Source organism: Primulina huaijiensis, chromosome 9, assembly GCF_012295235.1.
Source record: "Primulina huaijiensis isolate GDHJ02 chromosome 9, ASM1229523v2, whole genome shotgun sequence".
Lineage (NCBI taxonomy): Eukaryota > Viridiplantae > Streptophyta > Magnoliopsida > Lamiales > Gesneriaceae > Primulina > Primulina huaijiensis.
In genome coordinates, this window is record NC_133314.1 from 3,976,398 (window position 1) to 3,996,464 (window position 20,067).

The window sequence follows — 20,067 nt, forward strand, 5'->3', positions numbered from 1 at the left end:
GATTTAAAGTGATTCTTGGTTCCACTTTACGAAAATATGTTCGGAGTGATATGAAAAACTTTTCATCTATATTTTGAAAGGAAATCACTTGTAATTGTAAATTTTTTAAATACACAGCGATCACTTTGATCGAATTCAGACCTTTTTATTTACCAGGAGAAATTTATGTCACATGCTCACAAAGAATTGAAAAAATTAATTTAAAGTATTGATTAATTTTGTTTTGAAAAAGGAAAATGGCAGCCAAGGCATGTTATTAGACTAAAATTTATGCTTTTCAGGAGCAAATCCAGCCACGCGCTAATCCCCACTCTTCCCAGTTTCATTTATGTTCATCATCTGCTTCGCATCATTTGCTGTTTTCTATGAGTTTTGATTGTTGGGAGCGGAATCTAAGTGCTGGAATGGCGGCCAAAGCCATCGACGCCGCTACCTATGCAAGTTTACCCGTCGGAAAGAGGAGTGAGAGCGTTGTGCTTCTCCGACAACCCTCAGTCGTCACCCTTCCTCGTTCTGCAATGGTTTGCCGATGCACCGCCTCGGACGTGTTTTCTGTGAGCAAGTCTGGTTTCGACTATCTTGGTCAGAGCACCAGAGGCGACCTAAACCTTAATTTTGGTACCCCATTTCGTCTATGCATTTGTTTGGTTTGTCTTTGCTGTTTAAAGATGTGTTCATGCGTGTAGGAGTCTTCATTGTCCTGGTTGTCTGCAGGGCTTGACGACGGAGAGTCGAGTTTGGAAGAAGGCCCCATCGAGGAGGTGGCCAAAGTGGAAGCTCAAGAAGCAGAGCACTTGATTAATCACTTGGGCATTCCCGTGCGTTCTTGCTTATCTATACTCCAGAGTCCACTCTATATCATCATTTATTCTTGATGGTCCATAAAATCCTTTTGTTTATTTATTTTTGAGACTGAACAAAATCCTATTTTTAAATCGATTTGTTTGGTACATTGGTTCATTTTACGCTGTTTGTGATGCTGAATAATAAATTTGTGACTTTTCGGCACCTAATCTGCATGTGAGCTTGCCATCACCAGACCAGTAACGGAGAATGCTTTCACTCCGAAACCAGTGCTTCGAAATAAGAGATCGTGGAGTTCACCCCCCACCCTCCCATCTCTGCTCACTCCTATGATTTTGCTGATTGAACTCTTAGCTTTGCATTTTAATTATGTTACATCTTTAGACAGATGGTTTTGCTTTACCCTTAATATTTTTGCATCTGATGCCATGGGTTTCAGTCTTCAAGATTATCAAGCAAATATATAGCTTGTTTCAAAACTCAAGCTCGTGGGTTGCCAAAAATCCATTTTTCCCAATTTGAGCTTCAACATTCAAAACTGCTGTTTTACTTGTTTATTGTGCTGACTCTTTTAACTTTAGTTTTATTTAATCTTTATGCAGGATCCATTTTCTGCTAGACATTCTCCCCGCGGCATATTTTGTAGTCGGACATTGAATCTAAGATCAATTAGTGTAATTGGATACGATATGGACTACACATTAATGCATTATAATGTGATGGTAATCAAAGATTCTGCTATTTCTTACCTGATCAAATCAGAAATATAATTCTTTCGCTTTTGCCTTCATTTCCTCATTCAACAATCCCATGTAGAGTTATTTTGCCTGGCTTAACTATATGCTTACATAAGATATATAACTTAGAAGCAAGATTACCATCTAGGTCGTCTTGTCTGGAAATGGCTTTCATAAGCTTAAATATATGCTGGCATGAGATAGATTAAACTTAGAAACCTGATTATCATATGTGCCTTCTTGACTGGGAAGGATTTTTATATATCCATGTGTCAAGATGATATTGCGTAAAAAAATTGTCCTTGCACCAGAAGCTAGCTTAAGCTTAGTTTCTCAAATTGTATCTATAAGCTACTCCAGAAGTGTTTGAACTTTTCATGCACTATATTTACTTCTTTCTAACATTTTGTGGATTGCATACAATTCACGTGCTGCTTCCACGAAGAATTTGAACCATGGAATGATATATATGCTTGCAGGCATGGGAGGGGAGGGCTTATGACTATTGCATGGACAATTTGAGAAATATGGGGTTCCCTGTTGATGGACTTGCATTTGACCCAGATCTGGTATGATATACATCTGTTGCATAACGTAGTGCTGTATTCTTTCTCCATATGATTCTACGAGTCTCCTGCTTCTTTAATCTCGTAGGTCATTAGGGGTCTAGTGATGGACAAAGAGAGAGGAAATTTAGTTAAAGCAGATCGATTTGGATATGTTAAGCGCGCTATGCATGGCACAAAAATGTTGTCAACCCAAACAGTGAGGTGCGTCTGAAGCCTTACTTATCTGGCTTTTAAACGTTGAAAGTGAATGACTACACATAGCTCCAAAAACCGGACAGGCGAGGGAGATTTTGGCAAACAATATGCTACACTTTTCTTTGCGTAACTTATGCTTTCACTCTTTCATTTAGACATTCATTAGCAATTTCGGTAGTTTAGGTTTCCTATACCCTCATTGGATGTGCACTATTGACAAAGTTTGAGATATATTTCACTAGAACACATTGACTTTCTATGCATAAAGTGAGATGTATGGGAGAGAACTTGTGGATTTGCGCAAGCAGAGCCAGTGGGAGTTTCTCAACACATTATTCTCTGTTTCGGAGGCGGTGGCTTATATGCAGGTACATAATTTTTGCATTTAAGCACTATTGTTTTATTTGTAATTTCTAGGGAAGTAAATAAAATATTGCATTTATCAGCACAGTCTTTCATTTCTTTTATTCTTTGAGAAGAGTGATTTTTTTTCCTTCTTTTATTTTACCTCCCATTAATATGAACTGCTAAATGCACAGAAAAATGTTCCGAACTAAATAAATCTACGTTACATATGCCTTTGGAATATCCTCTTAACTGCGAAGAGTGTCTACTGTAGTTATTGGCATATGATGGATCAGATTTATGAAATTACCTATATTAACTCTAGATATTGACCCAAAATAATTCTATACATATTTTTGAACCTTTACATATTTCCGAAATCCAACAAAATATCTGCCTGGTTTTGTGGTGATATTAGATATAGATTTTACTAGTGTGCCTGAGAATTATGTTTATTGAATAATATAGTATATTATTTAACAAGTAGATAATGGATTATTATCTACTTAGTAGATAAGATAGTGATTTATCTTTGATTGTATTTTAAACTCTTTTAGATTAAGATATTTTGGATTCTTCTAGATTAGGATAGCTTATGATTATTTCTTCTTTATATATCATGTACTGGAAAGGTTGGAAATACAATGGAAAACATTTGTTTTCTCTCAAGATCTATCCCAAAAACCGACATGGTATCAGAGCACTAACAAAAAAAAAAAAAAAAAATTTCGGCATGGCTTCTTCATTCAAATCTTCAGCTTCCAGCTCCGCAACTCCATTAGTGCCCATCACTCTTGCGGCCGCCGATACCTCCTCTATCCCGATCACTTGCCACAAATTTAATGGGCAAAACTACCTACAATGGTCACAATCTATAATGATGCTCATCCGTGGAAGAGGAAAAGATGAATTCATCACCGGTACGTCGAATCGACCTGAAAAATCCCACTCCAAGTTTAGGGCCTGGAATTCCGAAAATTATATGGTAATGTCTTGGTTGATCAACTCCAAGACGACTGAAATAAGTGAATTTTCTCTTCTATACCACTGCCAAAGACATATGGGAGGCCGACCGTGATACATATTCATCCAAGGATAATACATCAGAATTATTCGCTGTTGAAAGCAACCTTCAGGACCTCCGTCAAGTTGACTGCACTGATACGGTGTATTTTAATTCCCTCACTCGACTATGGCAACAGATTGACCTACTCGAGACTCATGAGTGGAAGTGCCCTGATGATGGTGGTTTATATCGAGTGATTGTGGAAAGGAAACGCATCTTCAAATTTTTATCGGGCCTCAACACTACACTGGATGAAGTGCGCGGATGGATATTGGGCACAAAACCTCTCCCTGGTCTTTGGGCTGTTTTTTCAGAAGTGCGTCACGAGGAAAGCTGCAGAAAAGTCAAGTTGGGTCCTCTAGTTCCTCCACTGTCCGTCGATAGTTCTGCACTAGCTACGCAGAATCATTCGTTCTCCCCTGCCGATGATTTTGGTGCAATGCGACCCCCACAAACCCAGATGAAGACAGGTCGTCCATTGTGCTCCAAATGCCGGAAACCCACTCATACACTGGAAACATGTTGGAAAATCCATGGGAAGCCTGTGGATTGGAAGCCAGAACGTGAAAGACGAGCCAATGCAGCAGTAACAAAAGAACATCCTGTAGATCAGCAACCTCAACAGCTTTTCACCAAAGAACAACTCGAACTACTCCAAAAACTGATTGGTCAGAATACTTTTGCCACTTCTCCCTTCCTCACTGGCACTAGTAATATGGCTCACATAGGTATTTTCTCATTTGCTTCAATTGCCCAACATGAACTGTCATCTTGGATAGTAGACTCGGGTGCGTCTGACCACATGACTGGAAATATGAACTATTTTCAGTCCTTTAGCCATTGTAATGCTTCGAATACAGTCCAAATTGCAAACGAATCATTATCTAGAGTTGCTGGTTATGGATCAATTTAATTGACTGATGATATTCACCTTCGTACAGTTTTGTTTGTACCAGATCTTGCATGTAATCTGTTGTCTGTAAGTAAGCTCAGTAATGATCTCAGATGCATAGCTAAGTTCTTTGTTGATTCGTGTGTTTTCCAGGATTCGGCATCGGGGAGGAAGATTGGCAGTGCTGATCTTTGTGCTGGATTGTATCTTCTCAATATGAATGTTTCCAAGAGTTCCCCAAACCCAAGTCCTTCTTAGCTTTTCTGCTCTCATTCTATTTCAACGTTGAACAAGGATAGTGATATATTATTGTGGTATTATCGATTAGGCCATCCAAATTTTTGGTATCTTCGCAAGTTGTTTCCTTTTTTGTTTAATAATAAAAATCCGCATTCGCTTAAATGCGATATTTGTCAATTATCTAAACATACTCGTACAACTTTCACGCCTAATCGTTACAAACCATCAAAACCATTTTCTCTTATACACAGTGATATTTGGGGTCCCTCAAATGTAAACAATATGAGTGGCACTCGCTGGTTTATTTTATTTGTCGATGATCATACACGTCTTTCGTGGGTGTTCTTGATGAAAGATAAACTAGAGACTTCACAGATTTTCAAACATTTCCACACCATGATTCAGATTTCAGACACAATTTTCTACCCATATTCAAATTTTACGAACAGACAGAGCAAGGGACTACTTCAATTCTGTTTTGGGGGGTTACTTGCAAACACATGAGATTATTCACCAAAGTTCTTGCGTTGATACACCCCAACAAAACGGAGTGCCTGAGCGAAAAAATTGTCACCTCCTTGAAGTTGCTCGATCACTTCTTTTCACTATGAATGTCCCAGAGTCCCACTGGGGTGATGCCATCCTCTCAGCCACTTACCTCATTAATCGGATGCCCTCTCGAGTCCTAAATTTTCAAACCCCCATCCAATGCTTCCAGAAATTTTTTCCCAACTCACATCTTCTTCACGAGATTCCCCGTAAGTTTTTTGGTTGCTCATGCTTTGTTCACATCCACTCCCATAATCACGGCAAACTTGAACCACGCGCTGTCAAGTGCATATTTCTTGGTTATTCTCCTAACCAGAAAGGGTACGAGTGCTATTCTCCCGTCACAAAAATTTTTTACTCTTCCATGGATGTTGCCTTTTTTGAATCTGCATAATTCTATCCCAATACATCAGTTCAAGGGGAGACTTCAAACGATGAAGCACTACATTGGGAACCCACAACATCCGATCCCCGAGCCATCTTGTCCATCCATCAATGAGCAAGCTGAAAAAAATATAATCATGCCACTAACTCATGTCTATTCCCGAAGGATACATCATCAAAAGAATGTACAGCCTGTTAGAATTATTAGGGTTTTCTTCCATTATTGATTTATTTATTTAATTATTAGTTGTCATCTTATCTAGTTGGTTGTTAGGCAGATCCTATTTTTACTAGGTTTTTGTTTCAGTTTCTTTCTCTCCCCTGTACTATATAAGCTGCGGCTTTTCCTTCAATAAAACAAGAGAATTATATTCTTAAAACCTACATGGTATCAGAGCGCCTTTAATTCTCTTTCATGGCAGCAAACGCTGGCAATAAAGGTGTAACCTTTGGCTCATTCGGATTAACATCTGAGATAGAGGTAACCTCAGGAAATACTGCTCCTACCTCTATACACGACATGACGTCTAACTCGATTCAAATTACTGTCCATCGGTTAAATGGTCAGAATTTTCTGGAGTGGTCTCAATCAGTGAAGTTGGCAGTTGATGGACGAGGAAAACTAGGATATCTGACTGGAGAAACAGCCAGACCTGCAGAGACAGAGCCAACCTTCAAGACATGGAGGTCGGAGAACTCTCTGGTCATGGCATGGCTTCTCAATTCAATGGAACTTTCCATTGCCAAACCCCACATGTTTATGAAGACCGCGAAAGAGGTGTGGGATTCAGTCAGAGAGACCTATTCTGACTCTGAGAATTCTTCCCAGATTTTTGAGTTAAAAACAAAACTCTGGAACTTGAAGCAAAATGATAGGGAGGTTACAATCTACTACAACGAGATGGTGGCCCTGTGGCAGGAGCTAGACCAACATTATGATGATGTGTGGGAGAGCAAGGAGGACTTTGCGAGGCAGAAGAAGAGGGAAGAGAATGATCGTGTCTATGTATTCTTGGCTGGAATGAGTCAAGACTTGGATGAAGTCAAGGGGAGAATACTTGGCCGAAGACCTCTTCCATCAATCAGAGAAGTTTTCTCTGAGATTCGCCAAGAAGAAAGCAGAAAAAAGGTTATGAATAACCAGGTGATACATGAGACTAATGGAGGGTCTGCGAATGATACATCTGCTCTTGTGTCCCGCGGTACTGATCCAGGATACAACCTCGACAAGAAGAAGAAGCCATGGTGTGACCATTGCAAAAAGTCATGGCATACTCGTGAGACATGTTGGAAGCTTCATGGAAAGCCCGCCGACTGGAAGAAACGTCCTGAGAGAGCCCTGCAAACTACTTCTGAACCAACACAAGGGACATCAACCAACTCTGGACAGTGTTCGTTCACTAAGGACCAGATAGATCAGCTTCTCAGGTTACTTCAACCATCGAACCCAACACCTTCCAATTGTACCCTTGCTCAAAATGGTAAAGTCCCTGGTATGTCTCTCTTGTGTTCTCAGCCTGATTGTACCTGGATCATAGATTCAGGTGCAACTGACCATATGACCGGGTCCCCTACATTTTTTTCTACCTATAAACCATGTGCAGGGAATAGAAAAGTTAGAATTGCAGATGGCTCCTTCACTCCTATTGCAGGAATGGGAGACATTAAACTGTCATCCACCATAACCCTGCTAAATGTTCTCCATGTCCCTAAATTGTCATGTAGCCTTATCTCAATAAGTAAACTAACCCGTGACCTTCAATGCCAAGCTAAATTTAATGATTCTCATTGTGGCCTCAGGATGTGGCCTCGGGGAAGATGATTGGCAATGCTAGAGAATACGGTGGTCTCTATATTCTTGATGGTGAAACCGAATCTTGTAAACTTGCTCAAGTTTTTTCCGGGTTGAAAACTACTTTTATTGATCCGAATAATGAGATTTATTTATGGCATTTCCGTTTAGGACATCCTAGTTTCCATTATATGCAACATTTGTTTCCCAAGTTATTTTTGAATAAAAATCCCTCTATATTTAAATGTGAAATTTGTGCCTTGGCAAAACATCATAGATCCTTTTATCCTCCAAGACACTATCAACCGAGCAGACCCTTCTCACTAATTCATAGTGATGTTTGGGGTCCTTCTCGTGTCACTAGCTGTTTTGGTAAAAGATGGTTTGTAACGTTCATAGATGATCATACTCGTGCATGTTGGGTGTTTTTATTGAAAGAAAAATCAGAAGTGGAGACTGTTTTTAAACACTTCAACCATATGATTAATACTCAGTTTCAAACAAATGTGCAAATGTTAAGAAATGACAATGGAGGAGAGTATTTTAGGGAAATTTTAGGACAATTTTTTAAAGAGAAAGGTATTGTTCAACAAAGTTCATGCCCTGATAGTCCACAACAGAATGGTGTGGCTGAGAGAAAAAATAGGCACATTTTGGAAATAACTCGTGCACTCCTATTCACCAATAAGGTTCCTAAATACTTGTGGGGAGAAGCAGTCTTGACTGCAGTATATTTGATGAATAGGTTACCTTCTAAGGTGTTAAATTTTCAGACTCCTCTTGATAAACTTAAGGAACACTTTCCAAACTCTAAATTGTTTTCAAATCCCCTCACCTTGCGCACGTTTGGTTGTACTGTTTTTGTAAGAAATTTGGATCGAAACATGAGTAAGTTAGATCCTAAGGCAAAAAAATGCGTGTTTGTAGGGTATGGCTCTACTCAAAAGGGTTATAAGTGTTTTGATCCAATGTCCAAAAAAATGTATACTTCTTTCGATGTAGCGTTTTTTGAAGATAGATCATATTTTGGGACTCATCTTCAGGGGAAGTTAAGAGGTGTTGAAGATTCGGAAATGTTAAGAGGTTCGGAAATGTTGGAAATGTTTCCTTCTACTATTTCAAACCAAAATAATAAAAATATACTGAGTAATGACTCCTCTTCTGAACATAATAAGGGGACAACTAACACTCTAGAACAAAACCCTATAAATCTGGTTGAGGAATCGCCTATTTCCCCATCGACTCCTAACACGGATAAACTGCATAATAATGACATTGGACCTAATGGTCAAACTAATTCTCAGAGTTCTCCGATTAGTAAAATCAATAATCAACAGGGAAAATTCTACGATCAAGTCTACCAGAGAAGATTTCCAAATCAAGAAGTTAGAGACACCGTACCTCTTCATTCTCAAGCATCTGACCAAGAGCCATCTCCTGAAGGTAAGGTCTCAAACCCCCTTGATCTCCCAATTGCCCTTAGAAAAGAAAAAAGGTCTTGTGCTAAATACCCTGTATCTAACTTTGTTACCTACAATAGATTGTCCCCAAAATTCTCAACCTTTTCAGGAAATGTTTCCTCTGTACACATACCAAAAAATATACAAGAAGCCCTAGAAAGTCCTGAGTGGAAGAAAGCTGTTTATGAGGAGATTGGTGCCCTTGAGAAGAATCAGACGTGGGCAATGGAGAGTCTGCCTAAAGGAAAAACAACCGTAGGATGCAAGTGGGTTTTTACACCCAAGTTCAATGCTGATGGAAGCCTTGAGAGGTACAAGGCACGGCTGGTTGCAAAGGGGTTCACTCAGACCTACGGTATTGATTATTCAGAGACATTTGCTCCAGTTGCTATGATGAATACAGTTCAGATCTTGTTGTCAATTGTAGTCAATCTGGACTGACCTTTACAGCAGCTTGATGTAAAGAATGCCTTCCTAAATGGTAACCTAGACGAGGAAGTGTTCATGGATCCCCCTCCCGGCTTTGAAACTAACTTCGGGACTAAGGTATGCAAGCTACAAAAGGCCCTATATGGACTTAAACAGTCCCCAAGGGCATGGTTTGGCAGATTCACAAGTTTTGTTCTGGATCAAGGATACCTACAAGCTCAATCCGATCATACTATGTTCATGAAGTTCTCAGGGTCAAGAGTCTCAATTTTAATTGTCTATGTGGATGATATTATTCTCACAGGTGATGACATTGAGGAAATGAGTTCACTAAAAACTAGACTATCCAAAGAATTCGAGATCAAAGACCTAGGAGGACTAAAGTACTTTCTGGCCATGGAATTCGCACGATCTAAGAAAGGACTTGTTGTTTCTCAGCGCAAGTATATACTCGATCTTCTGGAGGAAACTGGTATGAGTGGGTGTAAACCAGTAGATACTCCTATTGATGCAAACAAGAAACTTGGCGAGATGAGCTGCAAATCTCCGGCCGATGTGCATCAGTATCAGAGGCTAGTTGGCAAACTGATTTACCTCTCTCATACTCGACCCGACATAGCTTTTGCGGTTAGCCTTGTCAGTCAGTTTATGCACGCGCCGTCTAGAGATCATCTTGAAGCAGCAAATAGGATCTTAAGGTACCTGAAAGGATGCCCGGGCAAAGGACTTTGTTTCAAGAAGAGTGGCAGCAGGAATATTGAGGTATATACCGATGCTGATTGGGCTGGTTCTGTGACAGATAGGAAGTCTACATCGGGTTACTGCACGTTTCTATGGGGAAATCTAGTCACGTGGAGAAGTAAAAAGCAGAGTGTGGTAGCTCGTAGTAGTGCAGAGGCTGAGTTTAGGGCAATGGCTAATGGGATAACTGAAGTTTTGTGGGCTCAACGTGTTATGAAAGATTTGAGGCTTGAGTTTACATTACCGATCAGATTATATTGTGACAATAAGGCGGCGATTAGTATAGCTCACAATCCAGTTCAGCATGACCGAACCAAACATATTGAAGTGGACAGGCACTTCATAAAGGAGAAACTGGATCAAGGTCTGATCTGCACACCGTTTGTACCTTCCTCAGCACAGGTGGCTGATATCTTCACAAAGGGCCTGTTCAAACATGTGTTCGAGGGCCTTGTAAGCAAGTTGGGCATGTTTGACATTTATGCACCAACTTGAGGGGGAGTGTTAGAATTATTAGGGTTTTCTTCCATTATTGATTTATTTATTTAATTATTAGTTGTCATCTTATCTAGTTGGTTGTTAGACAGATCCTATTTTTACTAGGTTTTTGTTTCAGTTTCTTTTTCTCTCCTGTACTATATAAGCTGCGGCTTTTCCTTCAATAAAACAAGAGAATTATATTCTTAAAACCTACACAGCCTGTACAAAATCAACTTGTCCATGACTATTCTCCGCTGTCAAATTCAGAAAAAACCACACAAGGTACGTCTGATCCCGATACTCTAGTGACTGAGTACATTGAACCTGATGATAGACCAATTGCTGTGAGGAAGGGCGTCCAAACATGTACAATGCATCCTATAGGTGATTTTGTATCACTTAAACACTTTTCTCCTGTATATCGTGCTTTTCTTTCCACTATAGACCAGATTCAGGTTCCAAGGGACATTAATGAAGCTCTCAGTCATCCGAACTGTAAGGCTGCTGTTTATGATGAAATCAGAGCACTGGAGAAGAATCATACATGGCACATCGCTGATCTCCTAGCTGGAAAGAAACCTGTTGGATGTAAATGGATCTTCACAATCAAACATAAGTCCGATGGAAGTATAGAGCAGTTCAAAGCAAGACTTGTGGCTAAAGGGTATACACAAACTTATGGTATTGACTAACCTTTTACGCTTTTTCACTAATCATTGACCAATTTCTCGTAAATGCGAATTATTTTGGAAATATATATAAGACTGTTGAGTTAGTAGGCATCGACAATCTTCATCGGTTAGTAACTTCAAGTGGTAGGTTGATTGAGCAGAGCCAACCACTGATTCAACAACATGATTGCGAGCTTTAACACTGATTTTGCTTCCCGGCAGCCCAAACTTCAAAGGGCTGCACAGAGTATGTCATTCGTCATATTTCTCATTCCAGACATCATCTAAAACAATGAAAAATTTAATCTTCTTTAACTTCTCTTGCAGGTCTTCTTGAAGCATAACTAAATCCGTGTCTCTAGTACCACTCATTTTAGTAATCGAATTATAAATCTTTCTGGTGATCTTCAATACATCAAACTCCTGGGAGACATGAACCCAAACCCTCACACCAAAGTTTTCCTTGACGTCTAAATCATTATAAAGCAGCTGGGCAATAGTCAATTTTCCAATATCGCGCATTCCAACAATTGGAATGACGCTAAAATTCTGACTGCTCGCAATCATATAGTTACAGCTGTCAGAATTTTAATGTCATTTAAATTGTTGGAATGGGCGGTATTGGGAAATCGACTCTTGCTCAGCTGTTTTATAATGACATAGACGTCAAGGAAAACTTTGACGGTAAGGGTTTGGGTTCATGTCTCCCAGGAGTTTGATGTATTGAAGATTACCAGAAAGATTTATAATTCGATTACTAAAATGAGTGGTACTGAAGACATGAATTTAGCTATGCTTTAAGAAGACCTGCAGGAGAAGTTGAATAGATTAAGTTTTTCATTGTTTTAGATAATGTCTAGAATGGAAACTACGACGAGTGGCATACTCTGTGCAGCCTTTTGAAGTTTGGGCTGTCGGGAAGCAAATCATAGTTACAGCTCGCAATCATATTGTTGAATCGGTGGTAGGCTGTGCTCAATCTGCCTACCAGTTGAAGTTACTAACCGATAAAGATTTTCAATGCCTACTGGCTCAACATTCTCAGATATCTTTTCAGGATAATTCGCATTTATGAGAAGTTGGTCAAGGATTACGGAAAAAGTGTAAAGGCTTACCGGTGACAGCAAAGGTAATGTAAAATGAATTTTATAAAATCAGTTATCATTAATCTTACCGGTATTCGAGGTTGATCAATCAGTCTTGCATATGTTAATTTTAAGTGTTGCTCCAATGAGCTTACCTTTTCTATCAGAGCTAGATATTGGAAATGATCAAACCAAAGAAAACAAACTGATCATTGCCAACCAGAAGTTTGATAATGTCAAAATGAAGTCTGGAGAAACTTTCAATGAGTTTGATTAACAGTTTAGCAGTATATTGATTGTACGTTGGATATATATAAAAGTATAGAAGTGATGATTGAACACAAAACTACGTAAGAATCAATTAAAAATATTATATTATTGAACGCATATTAACATAGATTGAATTGTCTAAGATAGTGCCGAGAACTTAAAATAGATAGATGCAAGACCGATTGATCAACCTTAAATTTATTTTATAAAATTCATTTTACATTACCTTTGCTGCCAACGCTAACCCTTTACGCTTTTTCACTAATCATTGACCAATTTCTCGTAAATGCGAATTATTTTGGAAATATATATAAGACTGTTGAGTTAGTAGGCATCGACAATCTTCATCGGTTAGTAACTTCAAGTGGTAGGTTGATTGAGCAGAGCCAACCACTGATTCAACAACATGATTGCGAGCTTTAACACTGATTTTGCTTCCCGGCAGCCCAAACTTCAAAGGGCTGCACAGAGTATGTCATTCGTCATATTTCTCATTCCAGACATCATCTAAAACAATGAAAAATTTAATCTTCTTCAACTTCTCTTGCATGTCTTCTTGAAGCATAACTAAATCCGTGTCTCTAGTACCACTAATTTTAGTAATCGAATTATAAATCTTTCTGGTGATCTTCAATACATCAAACTCCTGGGAGACATGAACCCAAACCCTCACACCAAAGTTTTCCTTGACGTCTAAATCATTATAAAGCAGCTGGGCAATAGTCAATTTTCCAATATCGCGCATTCCAACAATTGGAATGACGCTAAAATTCTGACTGCTCGCAATCATATAGTTACAGCTGTCAGAATTTTAATGTCATTTAAATTGTTGGAATGGGCGGTATTGGGAAATCGACTCTTGCTCAGCTGTTTTATAATGACATAGACGTCAAGGAAAACTTTGACGGTAAGGGTTTGGGTTCATGTCTCCCAGGAGTTTGATGTATTGAAGATTACCAGAAAGATTTATAATTCGATTACTAAAATGAGTGGTACTGGAGACATGAATTTAGCTATGCTTTAAGAAGACATGCAGGAGAAGACGAAGTTGAAGAAGACCTGCAGGAGAACGGAAACTACGACGAGTGGCATACTCTGTGCAGCCTTTTGATGTTTGGGTTGTCGGGAAGCAAAATCATAGTTACAGCTCGCAATCATAGTTACTAACCGATGAAGATTGTCAATGCCTACTTGCTCAACATTCTCAGATATCTTTTCAGGATAATTCGCATTTATGAGATGTTGGTCAAAGATTAGGGAAAAAGTGTAAAGACTTATCGTTGACAGCAAAGCTAATGTAAAATGAGTTTTATAAAATCAGTTGTCAATAATCTTATCGGTATTCGAGGTTGATAAATCAGTCTTGCATATGTCAATTTTAAGTTCTCAGCATTATCTTAGGCAATTCAATCTCTGTTTATATGCAATCAATCATAGAATATGTTTTAATTGATTTTTACGTAGTTTGGTGCCCAATAATCACTTCTATACTTGTATATATACCCAATGTACAATCAATACGATCAATATAACTAGCTATAGCATTACATTCTTACAGTTACTTGGTGGAATTTTGCGCCCTAAGTATAGTGAAAGCGAATGGAAAGACGCCCATGATAGCAAGATATGGAGTTTACCCCAAGAAAACATCATTCCTATGTTAAGATTGAGTTTTCACCATTTTCCTTCACATTTGAGGAATCCATTTGCATATTACTCTGTTTGGCCGAAGGATTATGATTTGATCAGAATGAGCTTGTACTTTTGTGGATGGGAGAAGGTTTTCTCGATGTTCCAAATGAACAAAGAAGAAAGGAAGACTTGGGTCCTGCGTACTTCAGCTAGCTGCTATCAAGATCCTTTTTCCAAAGAAAAAGTGACAGGGATTCAAAATTTGTGATGGAGAATTAGCTAATTTTGTTTCGGGAAGGATGTGCTGCTATTTGGAAGAGAAATTGGGCACCGCACATAAGTACCATTTACCCAAAAGACTTGTCATGCTTCTTTTCTTTGCCATGAATATGAAGTTTTCCATGATTTTGAAAGCTTCGGACAAGTTAAGGGTTTGAGAACGTTCTTGGCAATGCCAGTACAAAATCCATCTTCTCATTCCCTCTTGTCCACCAGGATTTTAGTCGAATTGTTACCGAGATTGCGCAGCTTGAGAACTTTATCTTTAAGCAGCTATTCCATCACTTAGCTGCCGAGTTCCGTTTGCAAGTTGATAGTTTTACTGCACCTCAACCTATCCGGGACACTAATTCTAATGTTACCACCTTCCGTAAGTGATCTCCTTTGTTTGGAAATTTTGTGTATAAGTAAATGTCGTTTCATCCATGACCTGCCGTCGATCTTGGGGGATCTATCTAACTTGCGCCATCTTGACATCTCTGATACTGATCAACTAAAAGAAATGACAGTTGAAATTGGTGTGCTGATACACCTCCAGACATTACCGAAAATCGTTTTGGGTGGCGTTGATAACTTGGGGCTCAAGGAATTGAGGCTGTTGAAGCAATTAAAAAGCACTCTTGCCATTTTTGATTTACAAAATACTGCAAATCTTGATGATGCAACGGAGGCAAATCTTTGGTGCAAGAGTGAACTTGAAGATTTGCAACTTTCATGGGGAAGTGGCACTGTTAATTCGCAAGATATAAGCGCGAAAGATGTTATAGAACGGATGCAAGTGCAACCTCATCATAATTTAAGAAAACTCTAACCTTACCCTCTCTAGAACTCCTAAAAGAGAAATGAACTCAAGTAACTCGACGTCGTTCAAATCTCTTCTAAACCTCACATCCCAACTGAAATACTGACTGTCTAGGATTGAGGATTTTAGAGTCTGGGAAGGAGATAACTCCGGTTTGTTCTCTGTTAGATCTTTTTACAACTCATTCTTTCCATTATCACAATTTCCTTTATTCTCATACTTTAATAATATCTGGAAAGTACACGTCCCACAAAAGGTTCAGATTTTCTCTTGGATCGTGGCCCTGGGGAAATTACCAACATGCGAATCAGTGCAAAGAAGATGGCCTGACTGCGTATTAAGCCCGCATTGGTGTTGTCTATGCCGAAAGCAAGAGGAAAATCAAGATCATTTACTCCTACATTGCTCCTTCTCCGGTGCTATTTGGATGAAAGCCTTAAAAGAGCTGGGATTTCTATGGGCATTTCCAAGGAAGGCTCAAGATCTATTCATTATTTAACCAGGCTTTCACAGTGGGAGAAAGTCATCTACAGTCTGGTATGTGATAGTACATTGCACATTTTGGTCAACATGGTTGGAAAGAAATCACAGAATATTTGAAGATTTGTCGGAGTCTGCAGAACAAGTTTGGGAGAAGATAAAGCTCAGAGTTGCCAACTGGGTGACGCAATTGCCAGACTACAATCACCTGTGTATTTCCGGCGTAGCTAGGGATTGGAAATTTTTATGGTCATGAATCCATGTGATGGTGTCATAGAGTAGTGCTTTAAGGATTTATCTTGTAAAACTCTTGCGGATTACTCATCCGCCTCTACTGTAACATAATCCAATATTATAATAAAGTTTGTTTCCTATCAAAAAAAAATATGTTAATAATGCATTTCTCAATGGTGACCTTGAAGAAGAAGTTTACATGAACATTCCTACAGGCTTTGAATCAACAGATACAAAAAATAAGGTGTGCAGATTGAGAAAGTCACTATATGGGCTTAAACAATCACTTAGAGCCTGGTTCCATCGATTTACCAACGTGTTGAAGATACATGGCTACACTCATTGTCAATCTGATCACACATTATTTGTGAAACACTCTAAAAAAGGGAAGATTGATACCATTAAAGTGCACGTGGATGACATTGTACTTACAGGAAATCATACAGACGAAATGGCCCGCGTGAAACTGATTCTCTCGAAAGAATTTGAAATAAAAGACCTTGGCCCTCTAAAGTATTTTTTGGGAATGGTAGTGGCAAGATCGTCTCTGGGAATCTCAATTTCACAACGAAAATATGTTCTTGACTTACTGAAAGAAACTGGTATGTTAGGGTGCAAACCTGTGGGTACTCCGATGGATCCAAACACCAAGATAGACATTAAAAATGACAGTCCTCCTGTTGATAAAGGGAGATATCAACGACTAGTTGGCAAACTTATATACCTAGCACATACACGGCCGTATTTGGGATGGCAATGGGCCGGGGCGGGGGCGGGTTTGCCATTCCCATCCCTATCCCCGAATTCCATCCCCACCCCCATACCCGCCCCCATCCCCGCTTTTCGGGTTCGGGGAATCCCCAAACCCGAAACTTCGGGGATCAACTTCCCATATCCGTCCCCATCCCCGTTTCAAAAATATTAATATGGCAAGACAATGATGGATTCGGAGATTTTCTCAAACCAAAACTTATTATTATCTATTATTATTAGAGATAATATTAATATTAATATCAATATCAATATTATTAATATTAATATTATTAATATTATAAAAAATAATATTATTATTATATTATTAATACTAATAATACTATTATTTAATTATTGATATTATTTTCGGGGCGGGTTCGGGGATTTCGGGGATGGGGATAGTAATCCCATACCGGCCCGAACTACATCGGGGATTTAAAAAAATCTCCGAACCCGAACCCGAACCCGAACCCAAACCCAAACCCGAAAAAATCGGGGATCCCCATCCCCGATTCGGGTTTTCCCCGCGGGGCCCCAAACCCGTGGGGAAAGTTGCCATCCCTAGGCCGTATATTGGATTTGTGGTTAGTGTTATCAGTCAATTCATGAATACTCCGACAGAAGAACACTTGGATGCTGCATATCGAGTGTTGAGATATCTGAAAGGGACACCTGGCAAAGGACTACTCCTTAGGAAATCATCTATCCGAAAAATCAAAGTGTATAGTGATGCTGATTGGGCTGGATCTCCTACAGACAGACGTTCCATGTCAGGATATTGCGCATTTGTATGGGGGAACTTGGTAACATGGCGGAGCAAGAAGCAACCTGTGGTAGCTCGTAGTACTGCTGAAGCAGAGTTCCGTAGATTGTCTAACGGAATTTGTGAAGGAATATGGCTCAAGAGACTTCTCGATGAATTAAAAGTGGAAGGTGGTCATCCTATAGAAGTATTGTGCGATAATCAAGCTGCCATTAGCAACTCAAAAAATCCAGTCCATCATGACAGAACAAAACACGTTGAGGTTGATCGACATTTCATTAGTGAGAAGATTGAAAAGGGGATGATAGACCTCGGTTACACTCCTACCCAATTGCAAGTTGCAGATATCCTTACGAAAGCATTTCACAGGCCCATTTATGAAGATTTAAGTTTCAAGCTTGGCATGATCAACTTATATGACCCAGTTCGAGGGGGAGTGTTGAATAATATAGTATATTATTTAACAAGTAGATAATGGATTATTAACTACTCGGTAGATAAGATAGTGGTTTATCTTTGATTGTATTTTAAACTCTTTTAGATTAAGTTATTTTGAATTCTTCTAGATTAGAATATTTTTTGAATTCTTCTAGATTAGGATAACTTATGATTATTTCTTCTTTATATATCATGTACCGGAAAAGTTGGAAATACAATGGAAAACATTTGTTTTCTCCCAAGCTCTATCCCAAAAACCGACAATGTGGTGTCCATTTAGTACATGGATACTGTAATATTTTAGATGGCCTCTCGCAATTTAGTTGAAAATAGTTGATGCGAATCCGGTTACCCAAGAAAAACAAACGCGAACTAGACCCTGTTGCGCCCTCGATTCAATGAACAACAAGATTTCTTTAACCACGATCTTTAATATTTGAAAACAAGTAACGAGTATTCGTCCTTAAATCACGCGGTTTAGTAACAAATAACACAGTTAAACAACTGATCTCAAGCAAACCTTCAAAGAATTCGTCTTTGACAATTTGAGTGAAGAACAATCGACAAACACCATAAAGTATGATTGATAAGTTTGATTTTATAAAAACACACAAAAGTGTAAAACAAAGCCGAAGCTTTCTTGTTGTGAGAAAAAAAACTCACAAAACAAGTCAATAATGATCAATAATCTATCTAATAATGTTTTTACAACTTGTTTAAATATAAAAATGGTAAAAATACAACAAAAAGCGTAAGTTAGGGTTTTCATGTTGAATTCTGCAACGCAGCGCGCCGGGGCGGGTGCTTGTGGTCGCTGAGGCTCACTGTTCTCGCACAGAGGCGCGCTGGGGTTGCTCTTTTTAACCGCTGGCGTGCTGTGGCTGGCGGAAATGGCCGCTGGGGCGCACCTGCTTCGGTCTGGAGGCTCTTTCCTTGGTCCTTCAATACTTGAATGACATTATAATGGCCCCAAACTTGATTGTGGCAAAGATGTCGAAAAAATTGGCAAGTTGGAAGAAAGCTTTTTTGTCAAAAGGTGGGAGATTGACATTGATATTATCGGTTTTGAATTCTATTCCGATATATTATATGTCTTTATTTAGAGTGCCTAAAGGTGTAGCGGAATCAATGGAGAAGATTTCAAAAAACTTTTTATGGGACGGAGCGGATGGAGATGTTCATTGCCACTTGGTTGCGTGGGATCATGTGTGTAAACCGAAGGACAAAAGAAGATTGGGTGTTGGGAATATTATATTGAGAAACAAGTCCTTGCTGGGTAAGTGGTGGTGGAGATTTTTTGTGGAAGAAAATAATTGTGAGTAAATATGGGTTACAAGAAAATGGGTGGGATGCAGGTTTGGCAATAAACGTCACGTTCAGGTGCCCATGGAAGTTCATTTCCCGAGTATACCCAACTTTTAAACAGAGAGTCTTAATTCAGGTGAGAGGAGGTAATAAGTTTAGGTTTTGGGAGGATAGATGGTGGGTGATTCTTCTTTTAAAGATCTTTTTCTAGCATTATTTCAGTTATCATCAATTCACAATCTGCCTATATCATATTTTGTTCGTTTTGATAATATCACGTCTACCCAATCTTGGGATTTTCATTTTAGAAGGGCTGTGAGGGATGAAGTTATTGTTCAGTTATCCGAGTTATTAGGGATTTTAGATTCGGTAAGGTTGGTCGAAGGGGTAGATGATTTTCTACGGTGGCGAGGGGATTCTTCGGGTATTTTCTCAGTTAGATCCTTCTATGAGTCTTTCTTCCAACATACTCGTTTTCTAGTTTTTCCATTGTTCCATTTTATTTGGAAATTTCCAGTTCCAAAAAAGATCCAGCTATTTTCTTGGTCAGTATCTTTGGGTAAGCTACCGACCTCGGAGATGATTCAAAAAAGATGGCCAACAATTGCTTTGTGCCCAAACTGGTGTGTACTATGTAGAAATGAAATAGAGACTCAGGATCATATGCTCATT

The 20,067-nt window shown here is 39.0% G+C and overlaps 1 protein-coding gene across 1 annotated transcript in view; it reads left to right on the forward strand.

Annotated features, from left to right (window-relative positions):
• Nucleotides 1-254: 254 nt before the first annotated feature.
• The window catches only part of LOC140984430 (uncharacterized), a 41,834-nt gene continuing 22,021 nt past the window's right edge, over nucleotides 255-20,067 (forward strand). The window contains exons 1-6 of the mRNA XM_073451836.1: nucleotides 255-618; nucleotides 715-818; nucleotides 1,407-1,526; nucleotides 2,021-2,110; nucleotides 2,196-2,311; nucleotides 2,574-2,673. Of these exons, the coding sequence (XP_073307937.1) occupies nucleotides 366-618; nucleotides 715-818; nucleotides 1,407-1,526; nucleotides 2,021-2,110; nucleotides 2,196-2,311; nucleotides 2,574-2,673 (783 nt within the window). The 5' untranslated portion in view covers nucleotides 255-365. The remainder of the gene's footprint in view (nucleotides 619-714; nucleotides 819-1,406; nucleotides 1,527-2,020; nucleotides 2,111-2,195; nucleotides 2,312-2,573; nucleotides 2,674-20,067) is intronic.